Below are 17660 nucleotides of genomic sequence, written 5' to 3'. Positions count from 1 at the left end.
ACATTAAAAAAATTAAGACATTTATATATTTCCTGCTAAATAACTTTGATATATTTTATATTAAATTAAATAAAGTGTCTAGTAATCTACTATTGGTGATAAGGTTGATTCATTTACCTAAGTTCATAATTTCCTTAAGAAGTTTTCTTCACCGGAATACCATACCCGTTCACGATTTTAATAATAATAATAATATAAAATTCTTATAACTTTTTTTCCTTTTACAAATCAAATTAGTTTTTAATATAAAAGTAAAAATGTACTTACTATTATTTGCTAGAAAGAGTGAAATGTCTACCTGAAATCCTGAACATGGATTTCGATGTCAAAAGTGAAAAATGAGTTCATTGTTGCGTATATTGAATTGTCAACAAGAAAAATGGTTTTTGTTTGATAATTCTTCTGACTTAGCTGAGAATACGGTCCAGCAGATTTATGCAACTATCATTTTTCTAACATGTACGCGGAACGTAAAAGTCTCACGCTAATGCATTTCACTTGATTTTTGTGGTTGGGAAATAGTTTAGACTGATTCTTAACATATATTTTCTCCCTCGAGACCAACTTGCCCCTAAAGTATGCATTGATTAACTAGTTATTATTTTTTTTAGAATTAATTTTGAAAGAATACTAATATTTTACAAATTCATTTATATTTAAAATGGTGTGTTAAATAAGTTTAATTTAGAAGAAAAATATTATTTTAATAAATATGTTTTTAAAATTGTATAATCGACCTCACATTTACATTAATTCTATTAATTATGAATTTAAATTTTTTAATTCTTTCAAAATGATTCTACTTAAAATAAGGTAAGTTAATTTTGAGAACTCAAAGATAATGTGAATATGGACAATCGCAATAGTATGCAAGAAACAGTAAGCAATAGTATCCAAGGAACACTAAACTTCTTGGATTACATAAGGAAAAAGTCAAATGCCGAACCCAAATTTTAGGGTGGATAAGTGAATTTGAAGTTAAAAGGAAAAAAAATGATAAGAATTTAAAATTTGGAAAGTTATAACGATCAAAGAATGTTTTTATCTAAAAATTATAATGTATATAAAAACTATATAAATATTTTTATTTTATTTTACCCTTTCCAGTTCCAGCTAGTTTAACAATCAACTAGTATTTTACCATATGTATATGTATTGCACATAAATAAATATATGTAAATATAAAAATTATAATATAATTAAAATCTGTAATAAATAATTCTTTAACATATAAACTATATTTTAGATTTATGATAAATAATTTATATTATGATATATTATTATTTTGAATTATTGATAATTTCTTTTTAATTATCTGAATAAACTCGGTTCTAACTTAATAAAAAAACAAATTTAAGTTAGAACAGAAAATGTTGGGATCTAGCTATGCACATTATTGTTGTGAACTTGTAATTATGATCTACATATTTTAGGAGAGAAGAAAAAATAATAAATGTAATTTGCAATATGATAATGAAAAGAAAAAAATGAGAAGCATTTAGGAAAGAGATAAAAATAATAAACATAATAGATTATAATAACAAAAATTTAAGAAATATTAGTTAATGATGCAGGGAAAATAGTTGTTGTTAAATAGTAGTAATAAAATTAAAATCTACGTGACAAAATATTACTTAACAATATATAGATGCGGAAGCCTGAAAATGAGTTCACCGTTTGCATTCGTAAATTGCAACAGTTCAGAAGAACCATGTTCATATTTTACAAGTTTCTTCACTTGGACGGTTGGACCATGCAAGATATATATGTTGCAACTTGCAAGTGAACTCCACAGTCATTAATATTCAAACATGTGGACACTAAAATCCAGGACATTTCTTGCTGCATACATCAGATTATTCTTTCCGTACGTTATAGGAGTGTTGCCGTGTTGGAAGGGGTGCAGAAAGTTTTAGCCTAAAATCCGTACCAGTAGTAGCAGTTCCACTGGGTTTTTTTTTTTTTTTTTAAATGGTTTACACCAAAAGTGTTCAAGTCCCCAATGCAATGAATAAGTCTTCAGGATATATAATAAATTTCAACTCTTATATATTCGTCACTGTGTGCTTCTAAAATCATTTATTTTTTATTTGCCCACTTTGAGAGAGAGAAAAAAATATTTATCCATCCAATTTAAAGATTTTATTCCTAAGTTAATAGTGTAGCCAAACATCTCCTTACCCTTATATGTTGAGTTGACAGTCATTGGTATGCAAATATCCTAATAAGGTATATCGAAGGATAAATACTTATTTATATATATGGACTGATCAAACTAACAATATAATTACTCAAATGCAGATTCAGTAGGCAACGCTAACTATATATAGTTCAATTTTAATTTAATATAGTGTTCTCATCATTCATCAATAGAAAAAACTATTCATGTGAAAAACTACTTAAGAAGCAAATTGAATAGCAAAAAACCATAATAGTAAATTTTTGAAGACACACCCTTAAAGGAGGAGGTGGCTTAAAAGATTGTATGCAGTCTTCAAGCAACGAGGAAAAAATACGTACGTCTCTTATGGACACCAGATAAACAAGGAGTGCACTTCAAGTACAATGCCAAGTAACAGACCTTGATTTTACAGTCACTTATAAAAATTGCATCGTTCGCATAAGATGTATGGCCACGGATCAACTCTCTCAACATCTTTCTAGATTTGAGGACCTGAATTCTGTATTACAAAAAGAGCAACATTTTCACTCACCAGTTGCTAACATTTTATCAAAGCATTTCTTAATAAAATATAAAAAATACTGCAGTAATTATAAAGCATTCAAGATCGATTAAACAAGGAGCTGTGATCTAAATTAAAGAGCTGCACTCCAATATGTCTCGATCGATCACTTGATCGTGAAGACAATTGAAGATTTTGTTTGGTTCAACTTATTATAGCTCCACTGCTTTATTGAGTTGAAAGAAGAAATTCTACGAATAATTGCCAAAAAAAAAAATTATCAAAATATTTTCTTATAGAAAAATTAGAAAAAAGGAATAGTTTTATCAAATATAATTTTTTTCATAGAAAAATTAGAAAAAGAAAAGGATGTTACAGTTCTCAATAATAAGTATATATGCCATAAAAAATCCACCATTATTCTTTACAGTCATATATACATAAGTTTAACAGGTGACAATTAGCCGCAAAAATGAACATTATACTATAATCTATTATTAATACCCTATTTAAAGGTTGGCGGCAGAAATTCGTGTCAATTCCTACCATACATGACATGAGTAGAGCGATTCTTTGGCCTAAAAAAATAAAGTGTTCGATCATTATTACATGGTCATATGATTATAATATACATTCATTGCTTATATTTCAACCCCAACGTTTCAACTTGTTATTAAAACATGGAAGAAAGACTTGGTATCTCGAGTAGGTGTAGGACTCACATCATCAGACTAATTCAAAAGAGAGTCCCTAGCAGCTTTTAGTCGACGAACAGCTTCTCTGATGCCAATGCGTTCATCTGGGTTGTTTGTAGTGCAAGCTATGCCAACTCCTACAATTGAATCCACACAATAAAGTTGCAGAATTGGCCCCTCTCCCTCAGAAGGGTCATCATTAAAAATGAGGGATAGTAACTGAGGGTCAATCACTTGCACTATCTTGTCTTTACATGATGATTGCACCCATCTTCTTATGCTTAGGTCTCCTGTGAAACACTCATCTGTTGGACTTTTACCAGAGAACATTTCTAGTAACACTATACCAAAACTATATACATCACCAGCTGCAGATGGTTTCTCTCCCCATCCATACTCTGCATTGACAAGTAACAGTCCTAATTACTTAAGAATGTTTAAAAATTTGTAATAAAATTAGGGTAAAATATATTTTCGATCCCTAATAAATATCTAGATTTTATGTTCCTTCATAATTATTTTTGCGTTGAGTTCCTAATAACACAATAATTTTATTATTGACCTTTACATATTTTTTTATTTCATGATAAATTAATAAATTTTATTTTGTTCCCTAATAATTGTTTTTATTTGTTATTGGTCTTTTTCAAAGAAACTAATAACGAATTAAATTTTTTTATTAGGGAACAAATACAAAGTTTGTGAATTTATAGGAACTAAAAAAAAGGTGAAAGACCAAAAATAAATTTTTTGTTTTTTCAAGAAGCAAAAGTGAAAATATAACTTAGTAGAAAACAACACCAAAATCTGGATATTTATTAGAGATCACACTCATATTTTAACCATAAAATTAAATGGTTCATAAAGAAAGAATAGAGAAACAAATTGGCATATGCATTAACCTGGAGGTATGTAACCAATTGAACCCCTAAGGACACGAGTGGAGCTTATGGAAACTTGACTAGTTGATCTTTGAATCAGCAACCTAGCCAATCCAAAGTCTCCAACCTTTGCTGTCATATCTTCATCCAATAGAATGTTGCTAGGCTTCAAATCACAGTGCACTACTGGAATTTCACTATCATTGTGGAGGTAGTCCAATGCACAAGCAACATCTAGAGCAATGTTCAGTCTTTCCATAAGGTTTAACCCATTTCCCTTTTCATGCTTTCTCCTCCCCTTGATCCAATCATCCAAGCTACCATTGCACAGGTACTCGTACACCAGAGCCAGAAAATCATTGTTTTTAAAGTCAATACTAGAGCATGATGTGATCAGCTTAACCAGATTTCGATGCCTTGAGTTCTTCATAGCCTCACATTCGGCAAAGAAACTCTTCAAAGAGCCAGTTCTTAGGGTGTCAAGAACTTTCACTGCAACGGTAGCTCCATGACTTAGATGGCCTTTATAAACTGAGCCAAAGCTTCCAACTCCTAATAGGTTTTCCTGGCTGAACTCCTCAGTTGCCAAAAGAAGCTCATCATAAGAGATCATTGGTGCATGAGGTTTAAGCTGTTCAAATTCTGCAACTGGTGCTACCTTCACCTTTTTGTTCTCGATATATAGTAATAAGCCAATAGTGAGACATAGTATCAATGTTACCGTGATGGCTATCATGATGTAAAGTCTTATATTTTTTCTTCCTTGGCCATGAGGCATGCATGAGAAATGCAAGCAGAGTTTTCTATTGCCTTCTAAATGGACAGCAGAGAGATTTTGGAAAACTCCAGCACCAGGAATGGCTCCTTCTATATCATTGTACGAGAGGTTTAAGAGCTTAAGCCCGTGTAAATTTTGAAGTTCAATAGGAATGGTTCCAGAGAGTTGGTTGGAGGACAGATCCAAAGTTTCCAAGCCTCTCACATCTCCAAGAGCCTTTGGAATGGGACCTGAAAGCTGATTCCGAGGCAAAAACAGTTTTTCCAAGCTGAGACAATTGCTGAATGAGCTGGGGATGCCACCATACAATTGGTTGTTAGAAAAGTCAATGGAGGCCACACTACTCAATCTGCCAACTTCAGGTATTGGTCCACTCAAAAAGTTCATCGACAAGTTCAGAACATTGCTCAAAGTTGGGAGATTGAGGATTTCCATAGGTATGCTTCCATTGAGTTGGTTGCTGGATAAGTCCATGTAAAGCAGGTTTTGCAAATTCCCAAAACTGGTAGGTATTCTCCCCACAAGTTTATTTCTTGACAAATCAACCAGGTTTAACTTCAGGAGATTACCAAGTATGCTTGGAATACCTCCTGATATCTCATTCCCAGCCAGAGATAGCTCTTGTAGTTCCTCTAACTGGCCTAACTCTTGTGGGATTTCTCCTGAGATTGAATTGTAGCTTAAGTTTAACAACTTCAAGCCACTGAGACGACCAATGGAGGAGGGTATGCTTCCATTGAAACGATTCTGTCCCATGTATAGTGTTGAGAGATCCTTGGAGAGATTGCCAATGGTTTCTGGAATCACACCTTCCAGCATATTTCCATCAATTGCTAGAAAGTTCAGGTGAGTGCTGTTTGTCAAAGAAGTAATGAAGTCTAAACCTCTAACACCTGAACTCACTATCCAGTTATACCGAATGTTATACGTGCAAAGAAATGGGAGATTTCCCAAACCAGGTGGCACTGATCCTTCCAAATGGTTGGAAGCCATACGAATGACCTGAATGTTGGTGAGGTTATGCAAAGACCCTGGAATTCTACCTGTGAAATAATTGAAGCAGATACAGAAAACTATGAGTTTTGGAAGTTTGTGACCAACATCCTGAGGAATCTCACCCCAGAAAGAGTTTGAAGCTAAGGCAAAGTTGACAAGGGAAGATAAGTTGTATATAGCAGGTGGAACAGTCCCATTGAGATGGTTGAGACTGAGATCAAGCTCAATCAAATCATGGAGCCTGCCCAATTCACTGGGAATCCAGCCAGTGAGAAAGTTGGTGCCAAAGCTGATATTTTTTAGGGAAGAAATGTTTCCTAGAGATGCTGGTATTGCACCAAAGAGGCTGTTCCTTCCTAGTTTCAAAGCCTGAAGCTTTTGCAAGCTGCTGATGTCTTCAGGAATCTTGCTGACAATCTTGTTTGAGGATAAATCAAGAACCTGAAGCTCATTCAAGTGGGTGATGTTTGAAGGAAGCTTTCCTTCTAACATGTTATAGCTCATATTTAGAACTTTAAGACTTAATAGGTTGCCAATTTGGTCAGGAATCACTCCTCTGAATTGGTTATTCTGCAATTGGAGAGACTGAAGAGAGGAAAGGTTACCAACATAAGGGCTTAAGTGACCTGAGAGTCCATAGCCTGAAAGATCCAAGCCAGTTACTCTTTGGCCAAGCCTGTCACATAGAACACCAGTCCAATTGCAAGGAGATGAATTATGGTTCCAAGAAGATAAAGGGCTAAGATTCTCATTACTCAGTTGAGACTTAAATGAGATCAAGGCTTCTCTGTCTGTGGTGATGCTTAAAGTGGCTGATGATACACCAATCAAAAGGTTGTGTAGCTCAAGAGGGAGGAAAATGAGTAATAAGGCAAAATGAACAAGAAAATGAGAGAACAAGGCCATAGTTGCTCCTTTAGTTTTGGTTATGGACTTATGGTATAAATTTCTTACCAAGGCATGAATTTGATTGTATAATCTCTAGTATGCATTAAATATTTTATACAATATCTAATGAATACTGTATTTCTTCCATGTATGACCAAAGTGTCATTTTCATATCTGTTTGACTTAGGTTTCCTTGCACGAAACATTTCACAGTGAAATATTATTTTCACAGCAAAAAGAAAAAAATAAGTTTGTAGGTGAAAAAGTCTTATTTTCATTTTACACGGGGAAAATGGTTATGAAATTATGTCTTAATATATGTTTAATGTTGCATTGAGGATTACACAAGACTTTTTCTACTCGATAAAAATACAATAAGTTAATAACTACTTGCACATTAAAAAAAAATACATCTTTATTTTTTATATATATTAAAGATATCTCTAACCAATACTCAAAAACTAATTCATTTGATACGTAAAGAACATCAAAGCAAATTTAATTTCTACTAACAAAAATTTCCATTTACATGACTAAACATCAAATCCCGACAAGATGCTTAAGTACTATATATACATGATATATTTTTTTTGTGTCTAGACCACATATATCATTCACCAAAAAGAATCTTATTCAAGCCGGATTGATACATTATATACCAGTTAGTGCTGATTGTGTTAATAAAAGTATATTCTAGTTACTTTTCTTTCATATCTATTCTTTGATGTGTTTCCAGGTTTCTTTATACTGTTCGGATCCAATCCTTTTAGGGATCTATTCACAGTATTGGAAATATATACTTGTATCATTCCTTCATGTAAATCAAAATATACAGTATACAGTTTCAAGTACATTACAAATACTTAATTAAAAAAATCAATTATTTTTTTAGTTTACTACTGCATATAATACATGAAAAAAGTATATATAATTATGACTTTCCAGAAAAAAAAAAGATAGTTAAAAATAAAATAAATACTGAAGTAAAAAATGTAAATAGTAAAATTATTTTACCCACAATACATGAAAATTAAACTCCTGAATATATACATTGCACAAACTACACAGATGTTCATTTATGTTAACAAGATAGAATAGAAATAGACTTGAAGCAGACAAGATTCATGGCTTCCACAACTTCATTGTGCAGTCTTCACTAAAAGTTGCAACAAGATTCCTATGGGGATGATGAGTGACACCTATAACTTCCTTCTCGTGGACCTGCCATTAGCCAGAGAGAATTTCATTATATCATAAATAAATTTATATATCAAGATAAAAACCGCAGTAGAAAATAAGCACATTGCCTGGGAACAGAATACGAGAAAATAAAATCCCATTTAACCATACGCAATCCAGAGGAGGGTTGAACAACAGAGAATGCATAACGTATTATCTAAAGAAATGGGCTTCAATGCATAAAAAACCACCATGACAAGCGGGCTGATTCCAGTTCTGGTTAGTATTTACAAAATTTTACACGTATCCCCATTTTTAACAAAAGATGCACCAAGATAAAGGTGGTAAAGAGTTGTTATTTGTACAACTCAAATAACAATATGTAAAACATTTTTTGTCTACCTGTCTTTTCATTATATCATTTATTGCATTTCATATTTCTCTCTCTCTCTCTTAGTTATACAAAATGTTATATATATTATTGGACAAATAACATTTCTGGGTGATATATAAAAGTACCAAAGAAAGACACACTAATTCAAAACATTTAATTCAATAATACATATATAAAAACAGTATTACAATATTGATGGAAATTGAGACCAATTTGAGACAAATTTATAGATCTGATCTAACTAGCTCAATATACAATTATACATACCTTCATTAGATGCTCCAATTTGCCAGATAGATAGCTGAAGCAGTATATATTCCTGCATTCATTTTGCACGTCCCATGAAGAATATAACAATTTTTGGAAAGACAATTGGAGAATTAGAAATATTATTTAGAAAAAAAAAAAGAAAATTACTGATTTGGAAAATGTGGTCAAACTCACTTATGGTACTGCAAAATTAGGCCAAGTAATATTGTGCTTAAGGAATATGGGAAAGATCAACAATAAAGCTTTTGTGATGAAGCAGTTTACAAAATGTACTTAAAATCTTTGTCTACCAGATTAAACGAAAGAGCTTTGTCATATTATATACATAAATTAGGATACCTATCTTCACCAACACAGTAAATCCATTCTCCTTTAGGTGAAACACAGGCTGCAACAAAGTCTCCGCCTTCTCTTTTACCAGATGAGAAGCTCTTCACAACCTATCAATTGACAGACAAATAATGAACTCAAGTCTCATACCTTGCAATCAGATCCTAACATGCTGTTACAACATTTCATTGTAAGAACAAAAGAAAAGAAATGAGAAAAAGTATAGCCCAAGGTTCTCCAATCCACATGTAAGTAAATGTCCACATTCGGTCAGCATGAATATGCAGAATTACATATATACTTATCCTTGTCAGAACAGACAATTCATTATGAAAGACAATGGCAACATCCATAATACTAATATCAAGACACTAATTAAATAAATACAAACAAAATAACTTCCAGTCATCCACTATTTTCGGTATACCTGTCCTTGAAGTGTCATGATATATATGGATGACGTTTTGTTACAAACAACAATGTGATCAGTATTCTTGGGGAAAATGTGAACAGAATTGACAGAAGCATCACCTCCCTAACAGTCCAACGAAATCATAAATTAGGAAAATGAACAAATTTGCTGGGATGACATCAGAAAATGGAATAGCAAAAACCCATCATAGTAAATTTTTGAAGACACACCCTTAAAGGAGGAGGTGGCTTAAAAGTTTGTATGCAGTCTGTAGTCTTCACATCCCAGACCTACAATAAGGAGGAGAAAATACATCTCTTATGAACACCAGATAAACAAGGAACTTCAAGTACAATGCCAAGTAACAGACCTTGATTGTACAGTCACTTGAGGCAGTAATAACACGACTCCCATCATTTGTAAAAATTGCATCATTCACATAAGATGTATGGCCACGGAACTCTTTCAACATCTTTCCAGATTTGAGGCCATGAATTCTGTATTACAAAAAGAGGAACATTTTCACTTAACAGTTGCTAACATTTTATCAAAGCATTTCACAATGTTAAGATATAAAACATGCTGCAGTAATAAAGCATTGAAGATTTGAACAAGGAGTTGTGCTCTAAATTAAAGAGCAGCACAGAAATGAGTAATTTCATTTGCATCCCCTCCAATATCTCTAATAAGAATCATCTCACAAGCTCTAGTGCCACTGTTTGGAAGAAGAATGAAGAAGAGGCTCTGACGAATTGGAAGTACAGGAAAAAGGATATGTCTCACTTGAAGACAATGAAATGATGATAATATCAAGGAAAAGGAGGATCATTCATGTGCTTTCAGCTAGCAGTCTAACCTTTCCAGATAGTTAGTACAGGACAATTATACTTGGTAGATTTATTTTAGCAATTGAAAAGAAATATATTGCAACCAGTAACCACCGTGCTTTCCTCTATTGGCCGCAATGTCAACCCCACATTTGTATGGTGGATTTGCTTGCTACTATATACCAATAATAATGCCAACTTCTAATCACCTGGTCATTCATGCTCTGCTTGTTAACATGTTAAGAAAACCTTTCAAGCCTAAATTTCATGTCAGGTGGCTAATGGTCTATAAACGGTTATCTCTAACAAAAAGACGTTAAATAAGTAAAATTAAATGAAAACCTTGCTGTGCTGTCAAATGAAGTGCTTAATAACTGGCTTCCATCACGAGAGAAGGAAACACTTGTGACACCTTGAGAATGAGCACGTTCAAGACGCCGCAAGCACTGACCAGTCCTAATACGCCAGACCTAAAATGAAATGTGAAATATACAGTTTTTAAGTTTTACATATTAACAGTTGAGGTGAAAACATAAACATTTCCAAAAACAGCAAGTCAGCAACTACAACATCGACAAGAACTGAAGACAGCAAAAATTCAAGGAACCACAAGATAATGAGACAAAGTAGGACCATATGAAGTTATAAACACAAATCATAGAGTGAAATGGAATGCAAGATGGCCCAACATGCACAATAAATAATTTATACCACATTCATATAAATGCTCATTTTATAAAAAAAATAATAAATTTATAAAGATGCCCAAAACTAAAGACATATTCATCATTAAAAAATAAAAATCAGCCTATACACAATTACCAATAATCTAAGGCTTAATTTATAAGTCAATAACAACAGTAAAGCATAAGGGGAGAAAAAGACAGCACAACTATCACCCATGAAAAAAAAGAAGCCATGCAAGACATGAAGGTGGGACTGACTAAGGTATGAAAATAGAGGTGACAGAGCAAAGACCTGAGTACAGAAGCTCTGGCCACCAAAAAAAAGGACAGGTTTGGCTAATGGCCAGAAAACACTCAGGTTGTTGGGAAGTACTTGGTAGCCAGAAAAGATGAGAGAAGAATATGGAGGTGCAAATACGGGGTGAGGGTGGCTGGCTTTTCTGTACAGATGAAGGGATTCTAATCCTAAAATCCTACTGTTGCAAAAAATGGTGTAAAATCACAAATCTCCCTAAAAAATGAGTGGCGAATGCTGAAAAAGGGTGGACAAAATACGTGATTACGCCACTGCCTAAAGTTGCAGCCACTTCACGATTTTGTCCATAAAATACCACCATCTAGATTGCAATCAGAGCAAAGCAAAAACACAATGCAACCACAACTTAAAGCTGCCAGAGGCCAATCTTCCCCACATCATCACTATACTATAGTTGCACAATTTGATGCTATTCACTATTAACACCGGTGCTTCATAGCCATTACAATCTAAAATTCACCAAATGAATTCTGTTCGGTGGCTCAGTTCTATTTCACAGAAATATCAAAGTTATATGTGCAGTTCACACCTTGAAAATATAAAAATGTACAAAATCAAGAATACAAGAATTTCTTCTAAAGGTTAGCTCATGCAGCCTTAAATGCAGACAAATATTACTCACTTTAATCTTTCCATCTTGAGACCCAGATGCAAGCATTTCTGAATCTCTGCTAAAGTCTACACAAAGCACAGCATCATCATGCATCATGAACACTTCCTGCAAGTTCATAGAATCAGAAAATTTCTAAGGCATAAATCGATAATATTTAAATTCTTAGACAGCATAAATCAAGCAAATATGTTCATAACTTCATACACTTACTGAACACAGTGAAGAAGAGACAGATCACCAAAACAAGTCATCACATCATGAAAGAAAAGGTAATCACATGAGTAAAAGGTGTAATCTGTGAATATATATATATATATATATATATATATATATATATATATATATATATATTACAGAACCACAAATGTGTACTTAATGTTACAGTCAAAGTTGAAATAGTTTCCAAAATGACAACAGAGATCTGAGTGAAATGTCTTTTCTACAGCTTTGAATGCAGTTATAAATGTAAAGGTACCAGAGTAACAAAAGTGTTTGGTAACCTTGGGGCTAAGTAAATCTTATCAAGGAATATATCAGCCAAATATCTATTTCCAAATTCAACATCAACTATCACATACAAGACATTTATTTATTCTTGGCAGGTAAAGCCATTCAAATAAAAACTCACTCACATCAGCCTGGTACTGTAGATCTTTCTTCAGCTTTCCACTTATGTAATCCCACACCTAGATATATGTCCAAAAAATCAGGAAGAAAACAGCTGAAAATGAAACTTTTAAGTCCAACTATGTATACCTCAATAAACCCATCAACTGAGCATGATACAAGAAACTGCCCATCTGGTGAAAAGCAAGCACATTCTGCATGACTTTTTGTCCCAAACTAAACAAGCAGACACAAAACATAAGGGTCAGATTATGCAAGCCTTCAAAAATAATACGACAGGGAATAATGATGAATAACAAATTTCATATGAAAGAAAAATAGAGAAATGGTCAGATTAGGCAACCTTCAATGTGATTTGGCAGAATAAAACTAATCAAACTGTGAAACAATGCCATACTGAATATAGAAAGTTTACCTTTATCGTGTGAGAAAGAGTTGTTGGATACATGTCATCCACATCTTGTTTCATAGCAGCTGTTCCACGAAACAAATCAAACTGCGTTCCTGGAGGAAGTAACCCTGAGAAAGCCCAAAGGAAAGCATAGCTCAATCAAGATGCAAAGATATAAATTTTCCTATAAATAGCATCATGGCAACCAAACATGCCTTATAAGCACTACTTAGGCAGTTATGCCATATCACTAAGCAATGCAGGAATAAACAAAGCCACACACACCCAGCACAAAGAAGGTGTTGGAGGCTTCAATGAAGGCAGACTTAGAGTGACCACAATTAAAGCAGCTTTCCAACAAGAAGTTTCTTTTCTGCTTATTATTAGAGAAATGAAAGATGCATCATGCATGCATATAACTGAAATATTCATTCCTAGCATCTACAAGTTGCAGAAATGAAGTAAAGGCTTCGTCCTGGCTCCTGAACCAAAAGAAAAAAAAAGAAATAACACAGTGAATTGCATTAACACAACAAAAGAACTTGTAAGCAGATGACCGCAGTGACGATAAATCTTAATATTCATATAAAAGTTGATCATGAAAGTAATTTAATGTGGCATCAACATGTTACCAAGAAATTACCTTGATGCTGCTGCCACTTTAAAGCCTGACCAATTAAAGCCATCAATCGGGATGGTGGCACTACAGTAACTTCTGCTGCAAGAGCTGAAAATGCAATGAAAGAGAAGTTCTTAAAGTAAAACCCCCCAAAAATAGATCAATAACAAACTGTATGTCTGGATCCCTAGCAATGGAAGAAGAAAACTTTCATTTCCAATCAAGAAACAGTTGTTCATTACAATTAAAAAACAAAAAATTAGTATCAAAACTAGATAGTAACTAATACAAAAGTAAAAGACAGAAACCTTGGGCTATTTGTGCACGTCGCTTCTCTTTTGTTGAGTCTTGATAAGCCTGTCACATAGGACATAAATCATAAACCCTTGTGCAAAGAAACAAAATGCGGTCCAAGAAATATCAATCCTGAGGACATGGCTAGAAATAAAACTTTGTAAGTCGTAATTCATTCTATAATACTTATTATTCCAAGAACATATAATAATAAGTGTTAATGATTTTTTTTAGTCCTTGAAAATTTTCCATCAGAGTTAAAGCTGAATGATGATACAATTGTAGCAGAGTGCAGAAACAAAATAGTAAAAAGGGAAACAAGCGACAAGCTGCAAAATTTAGACAACAATCACACATGAAATTGAAAAAAAATTACAGGATGTATTTCTAACCTCATTTGGATCAAAATAAGTTCTAACTAGGAGATGTTCAAGACGCAAATATCTTTCAGGCTGCTCTTGTTTCATTACACCCATCACCTGTGTTTGCCTTAAAATAGCACGTGCAGTATCCAGTTCTCGAAGTTCAATCATTTCTAATACAATCTGCAATCATGTTAAAATGCAAATATATTTGAAAGTTGAAACATTGCTAACTTGACTGAAACAGACAACATTATTAGAATGTTATACACGTCAAGTGTGACAGTACAAGACAAGAGTTTATGAATAGCAAAAAGTCAAACACTGCTGAACAACATTTTACTTGTATTCGCTCAGCTCAATACTCTTTTAGCCTGATTTGATAGCATCACTTTCACAGTGATGGGGGAAAAATTGATTCCTAGAGTAGCCTGCCTCATTTGGCAACTATCAAGCCTTCTCCAAGATAAGTGTAAATCTTAAGCTTACTCCATTGACAAGAATTGAATCCAGATGTGGGGCACACAAAATTATTTATATCTACACTTCAAAAATGATTATACTTTTCCATCTAACAAAATTCTTCTCAACTCACTCTTAAAATATCATTTCTGAAAACAAATCATATTTTTTTAACCTTAATTCTTCCAAAATCAATTCTTTCAGCAACAATTTCTATCAAAATCAATTCTACCGAAAGTAAAACATCCTTTTATTCCACCCATGAGGAGAGTGGAATTAATGACTTAAATCAGTCATTGAAGTCCTCAAGATTCTCTCTTTTTTTAAATAAGTTATTAACAAATTATATTTTAGCCAATTGTGTGTGTGTTGGGGGGGGGGGGATCATACATGACACAATTCTACCAAAGTAGAGGAGGTTAAACAAATATTGAACAGCACATAATTTGAAAATAAAAAATTATTATGCACTTATAAGCTAATGAACCAGGATCAACAACTCAATATCTAAAGGGCACCATGTCAGCGGCTACTACTTGCTAACACTGATCAGCAACAGTGTTAGGTTAGGCAGATTGATTAAAAACAACATTCAGCACTTCCTATGTCAACTGCATCACTATTTTGACCGTTGCCAGCCTCTATTTCAACATTTTAGCCTATCCTATTGATTTCAACAACTCCACCCAACCTCATTGCCCAATTAAAATTTAAAGCTGTTCATATAAATGACTGGGTTTAAAAGGCGTCAAAAAGCCCATACCCAGCATTGAAGTTTGTGATAGAGTGAACATACACTAAACAGTGACAATCCATAAACCAAAGTGAGTCACACGCAACACAAAATACCTGCTCGTACAAATCCTCCAACTTATTCCTGGGAAGCTTGAGTTGAGAAACTTGAGGCAATATTGCATCCCACCTTCCACTATTAATATCAGCAACAAAGGTCTCAATGCTGTCAACGGTGTTCAGAGAAACCTGGCATTCGTTCTGCAGCATCTGAAAAGTCTGATGCAACGAATTTTCTTTGCAAAACTGAAGCACAATCTTGATGACACTGCGAAGGGCAAACTTTAATTCAAAAAGAGGGGAAAAGATCTACTGTGCGAAAGAACCATTAAACGAGTTCCAATTAGACATGAAAAATACAAAATTGAAACATGTGAGATTTAGTAAACGAAGAAAATTAAATTTTCCCGATTTTCAAGAGTTGCCAAATGAAACTACTTACTCTCGAGCTTCAATTTCGAGCGTAGACATTGCTGCTATGTCGATTGGAGTTGCAAGATGTGCGCGTAGGGTCTTAGTGCAGATTCAACGAAACTCTGTTATGTTATCCCTTGCAACGTTCTTCTCAGGCCATAATCGCGGTACCAACGTTCTTTTTATTGGAACAAGTGTACAAACAAATCCTCTTTGCTCCCACTTGTGGATTTAACTGGGTCGGGTCAAACCCAATGACCCACATGGGTAGGGTTTTTAGGCCTTGTTCTTGTCTACTGCTAGACGGGCCTCACTGCCTTAGTTGGGCTGGCCCTAGCTTCCTGATGCTTTTCTTTGAACCACAAACCCTAAACAAAAATACTACTTTTTATACAAGAGAAGTGTTATTAATATATTTATTAGCACTCTCTTTATTATTAATTATAATTTGTTGATAAGAATGGAGTTCGTTAAATTAGAAGCGAGACTTCACAATTTTTATCAATTGTTTTTACAGTAAGAAAATCAAATCATTTTCATTTCAATAAAATGATGAATACAATGAGGTACTTCAGTAAGATGAAAACATGAGAAAAAGTAATTGATTTTAGAGGGGGGGTCCAATACTAACCATTATCTTAATAAAAACATGTCAAAAAAATAAGATATCCAATTGAAAACCATGTAGCAAATACTTAACATAGTCGATACAACTAAATTATAGTATGGGATATTTTGTTAAGTTTATTATTGTTTTTCTTTCTTTTTTTGCTGACGTTTGTTTTTATTTTATAGTACTGTTATGCTGTTTCATACATTTTGATTAATAATCAGTATTGCCTTTATGTGTACTTGTAATAACTTTTTTAATGGGCAAGACTATTATAATCACCTGATCACACAGTAACAGATTTCCTTGTTATAGTATGTATAAATTCCTATTTTCATTTTATATTTTAAAACTAAAAACTGAAATTCATTCCCACTCCAAACGGGCCTAAATCAACTTAAGGGAAGAATATCCACGAAATTAATTGATAACATTGATTTCAATAAATAAATAAAAAATTGACATTTATCAATAGACATTTGCCAAAAGTCAAATCTACGCCCATTGTTTATACGAAGGGTGAGAGAAAAGATAATAACCAGCAAGAAATATAAAGAAATTATATACATGATGGCATGATGCCAACTAGAGAGATAGATAGGTACAATAAACAATTGCATGTAGTTAGAAAAGTCGCGATTTGTGGAAAAGTTTGTCTAGTGTTATCTTTGTCTAAATCATGATCTGGGGAGAAGCTTTAGAAATAAGAAATATAAAAAATAAAAAATATAAAACACACCAACGACATTAATTAATTACTTGGCAACCTATATCTAAAAGCAGTTCAACGTGCACTTTCATCTAGAGTTGTGTAGTTTGAAATGGACCTTTCTTGCAGTTTTTTATACTAATTATAATTATAATTATAATCACCTTGATTGCATATGTATTTTGTAAGGACGAAGACTAGGTGGCAAGTTTAATGTGTATAGCATGCACATATACATTATTAGATAAAATTTTAAGAAATGTAAGATCGAGAAAATGAAAAAATACCATTAATTATAAGGCAGTACTATAACATTTTTGTTTACTATAACAAAAGAAATAGTAAAAATTACTGGTACAACTACAATGTCATGCTTTAAAAATTGTAGTAAGACAACATGATTATATATTTTTTTTATAATATTGCATTCT

General features: G+C 33.2%; 2 protein-coding genes across 2 annotated transcripts; both read right to left on the bottom strand.

Annotated features, from left to right (window-relative positions):
• Positions 1-3056: 3056 nt before the first annotated feature.
• LOC100813523 (putative receptor-like protein kinase At3g47110) lies at positions 3057-7018 on the bottom strand. Its single transcript, XM_003532751.5, has 2 exons — positions 4282-7018; positions 3057-3777 (listed from the first exon to the last, which is right to left on the bottom strand). The coding sequence occupies exons 1-2, from the start codon at positions 6938-6940 to the stop codon at positions 3416-3418; spliced, it is 3021 nt and encodes a 1006-aa protein (XP_003532799.1). The 5' UTR covers positions 6941-7018; the 3' UTR covers positions 3057-3415.
• Positions 7019-7946: 928 nt separating this feature from the next.
• LOC100792582 (suppressor of mec-8 and unc-52 protein homolog 1) lies at positions 7947-16099 on the bottom strand. Its single transcript, XM_003531260.5, has 16 exons — positions 15939-16099; positions 15554-15764; positions 14273-14425; positions 13895-13943; positions 13611-13694; positions 12992-13095; positions 12706-12792; positions 12582-12635; positions 11959-12054; positions 10677-10804; positions 9878-10004; positions 9738-9797; positions 9523-9630; positions 9105-9205; positions 8763-8814; positions 7947-8143 (listed from the first exon to the last, which is right to left on the bottom strand). The coding sequence occupies exons 1-16, from the start codon at positions 15965-15967 to the stop codon at positions 8045-8047; spliced, it is 1542 nt and encodes a 513-aa protein (XP_003531308.1). The 5' UTR covers positions 15968-16099; the 3' UTR covers positions 7947-8044.
• Between the last annotated feature and the right edge of the window lie 1561 nt (positions 16100-17660).

Source organism: Glycine max, chromosome 8, assembly GCF_000004515.6.
Source record: "Glycine max cultivar Williams 82 chromosome 8, Glycine_max_v4.0, whole genome shotgun sequence".
NCBI classification, from domain to species: domain Eukaryota; kingdom Viridiplantae; phylum Streptophyta; class Magnoliopsida; order Fabales; family Fabaceae; genus Glycine; species Glycine max.
This window is presented reverse-complemented; position numbering and strand designations above follow the sequence as displayed.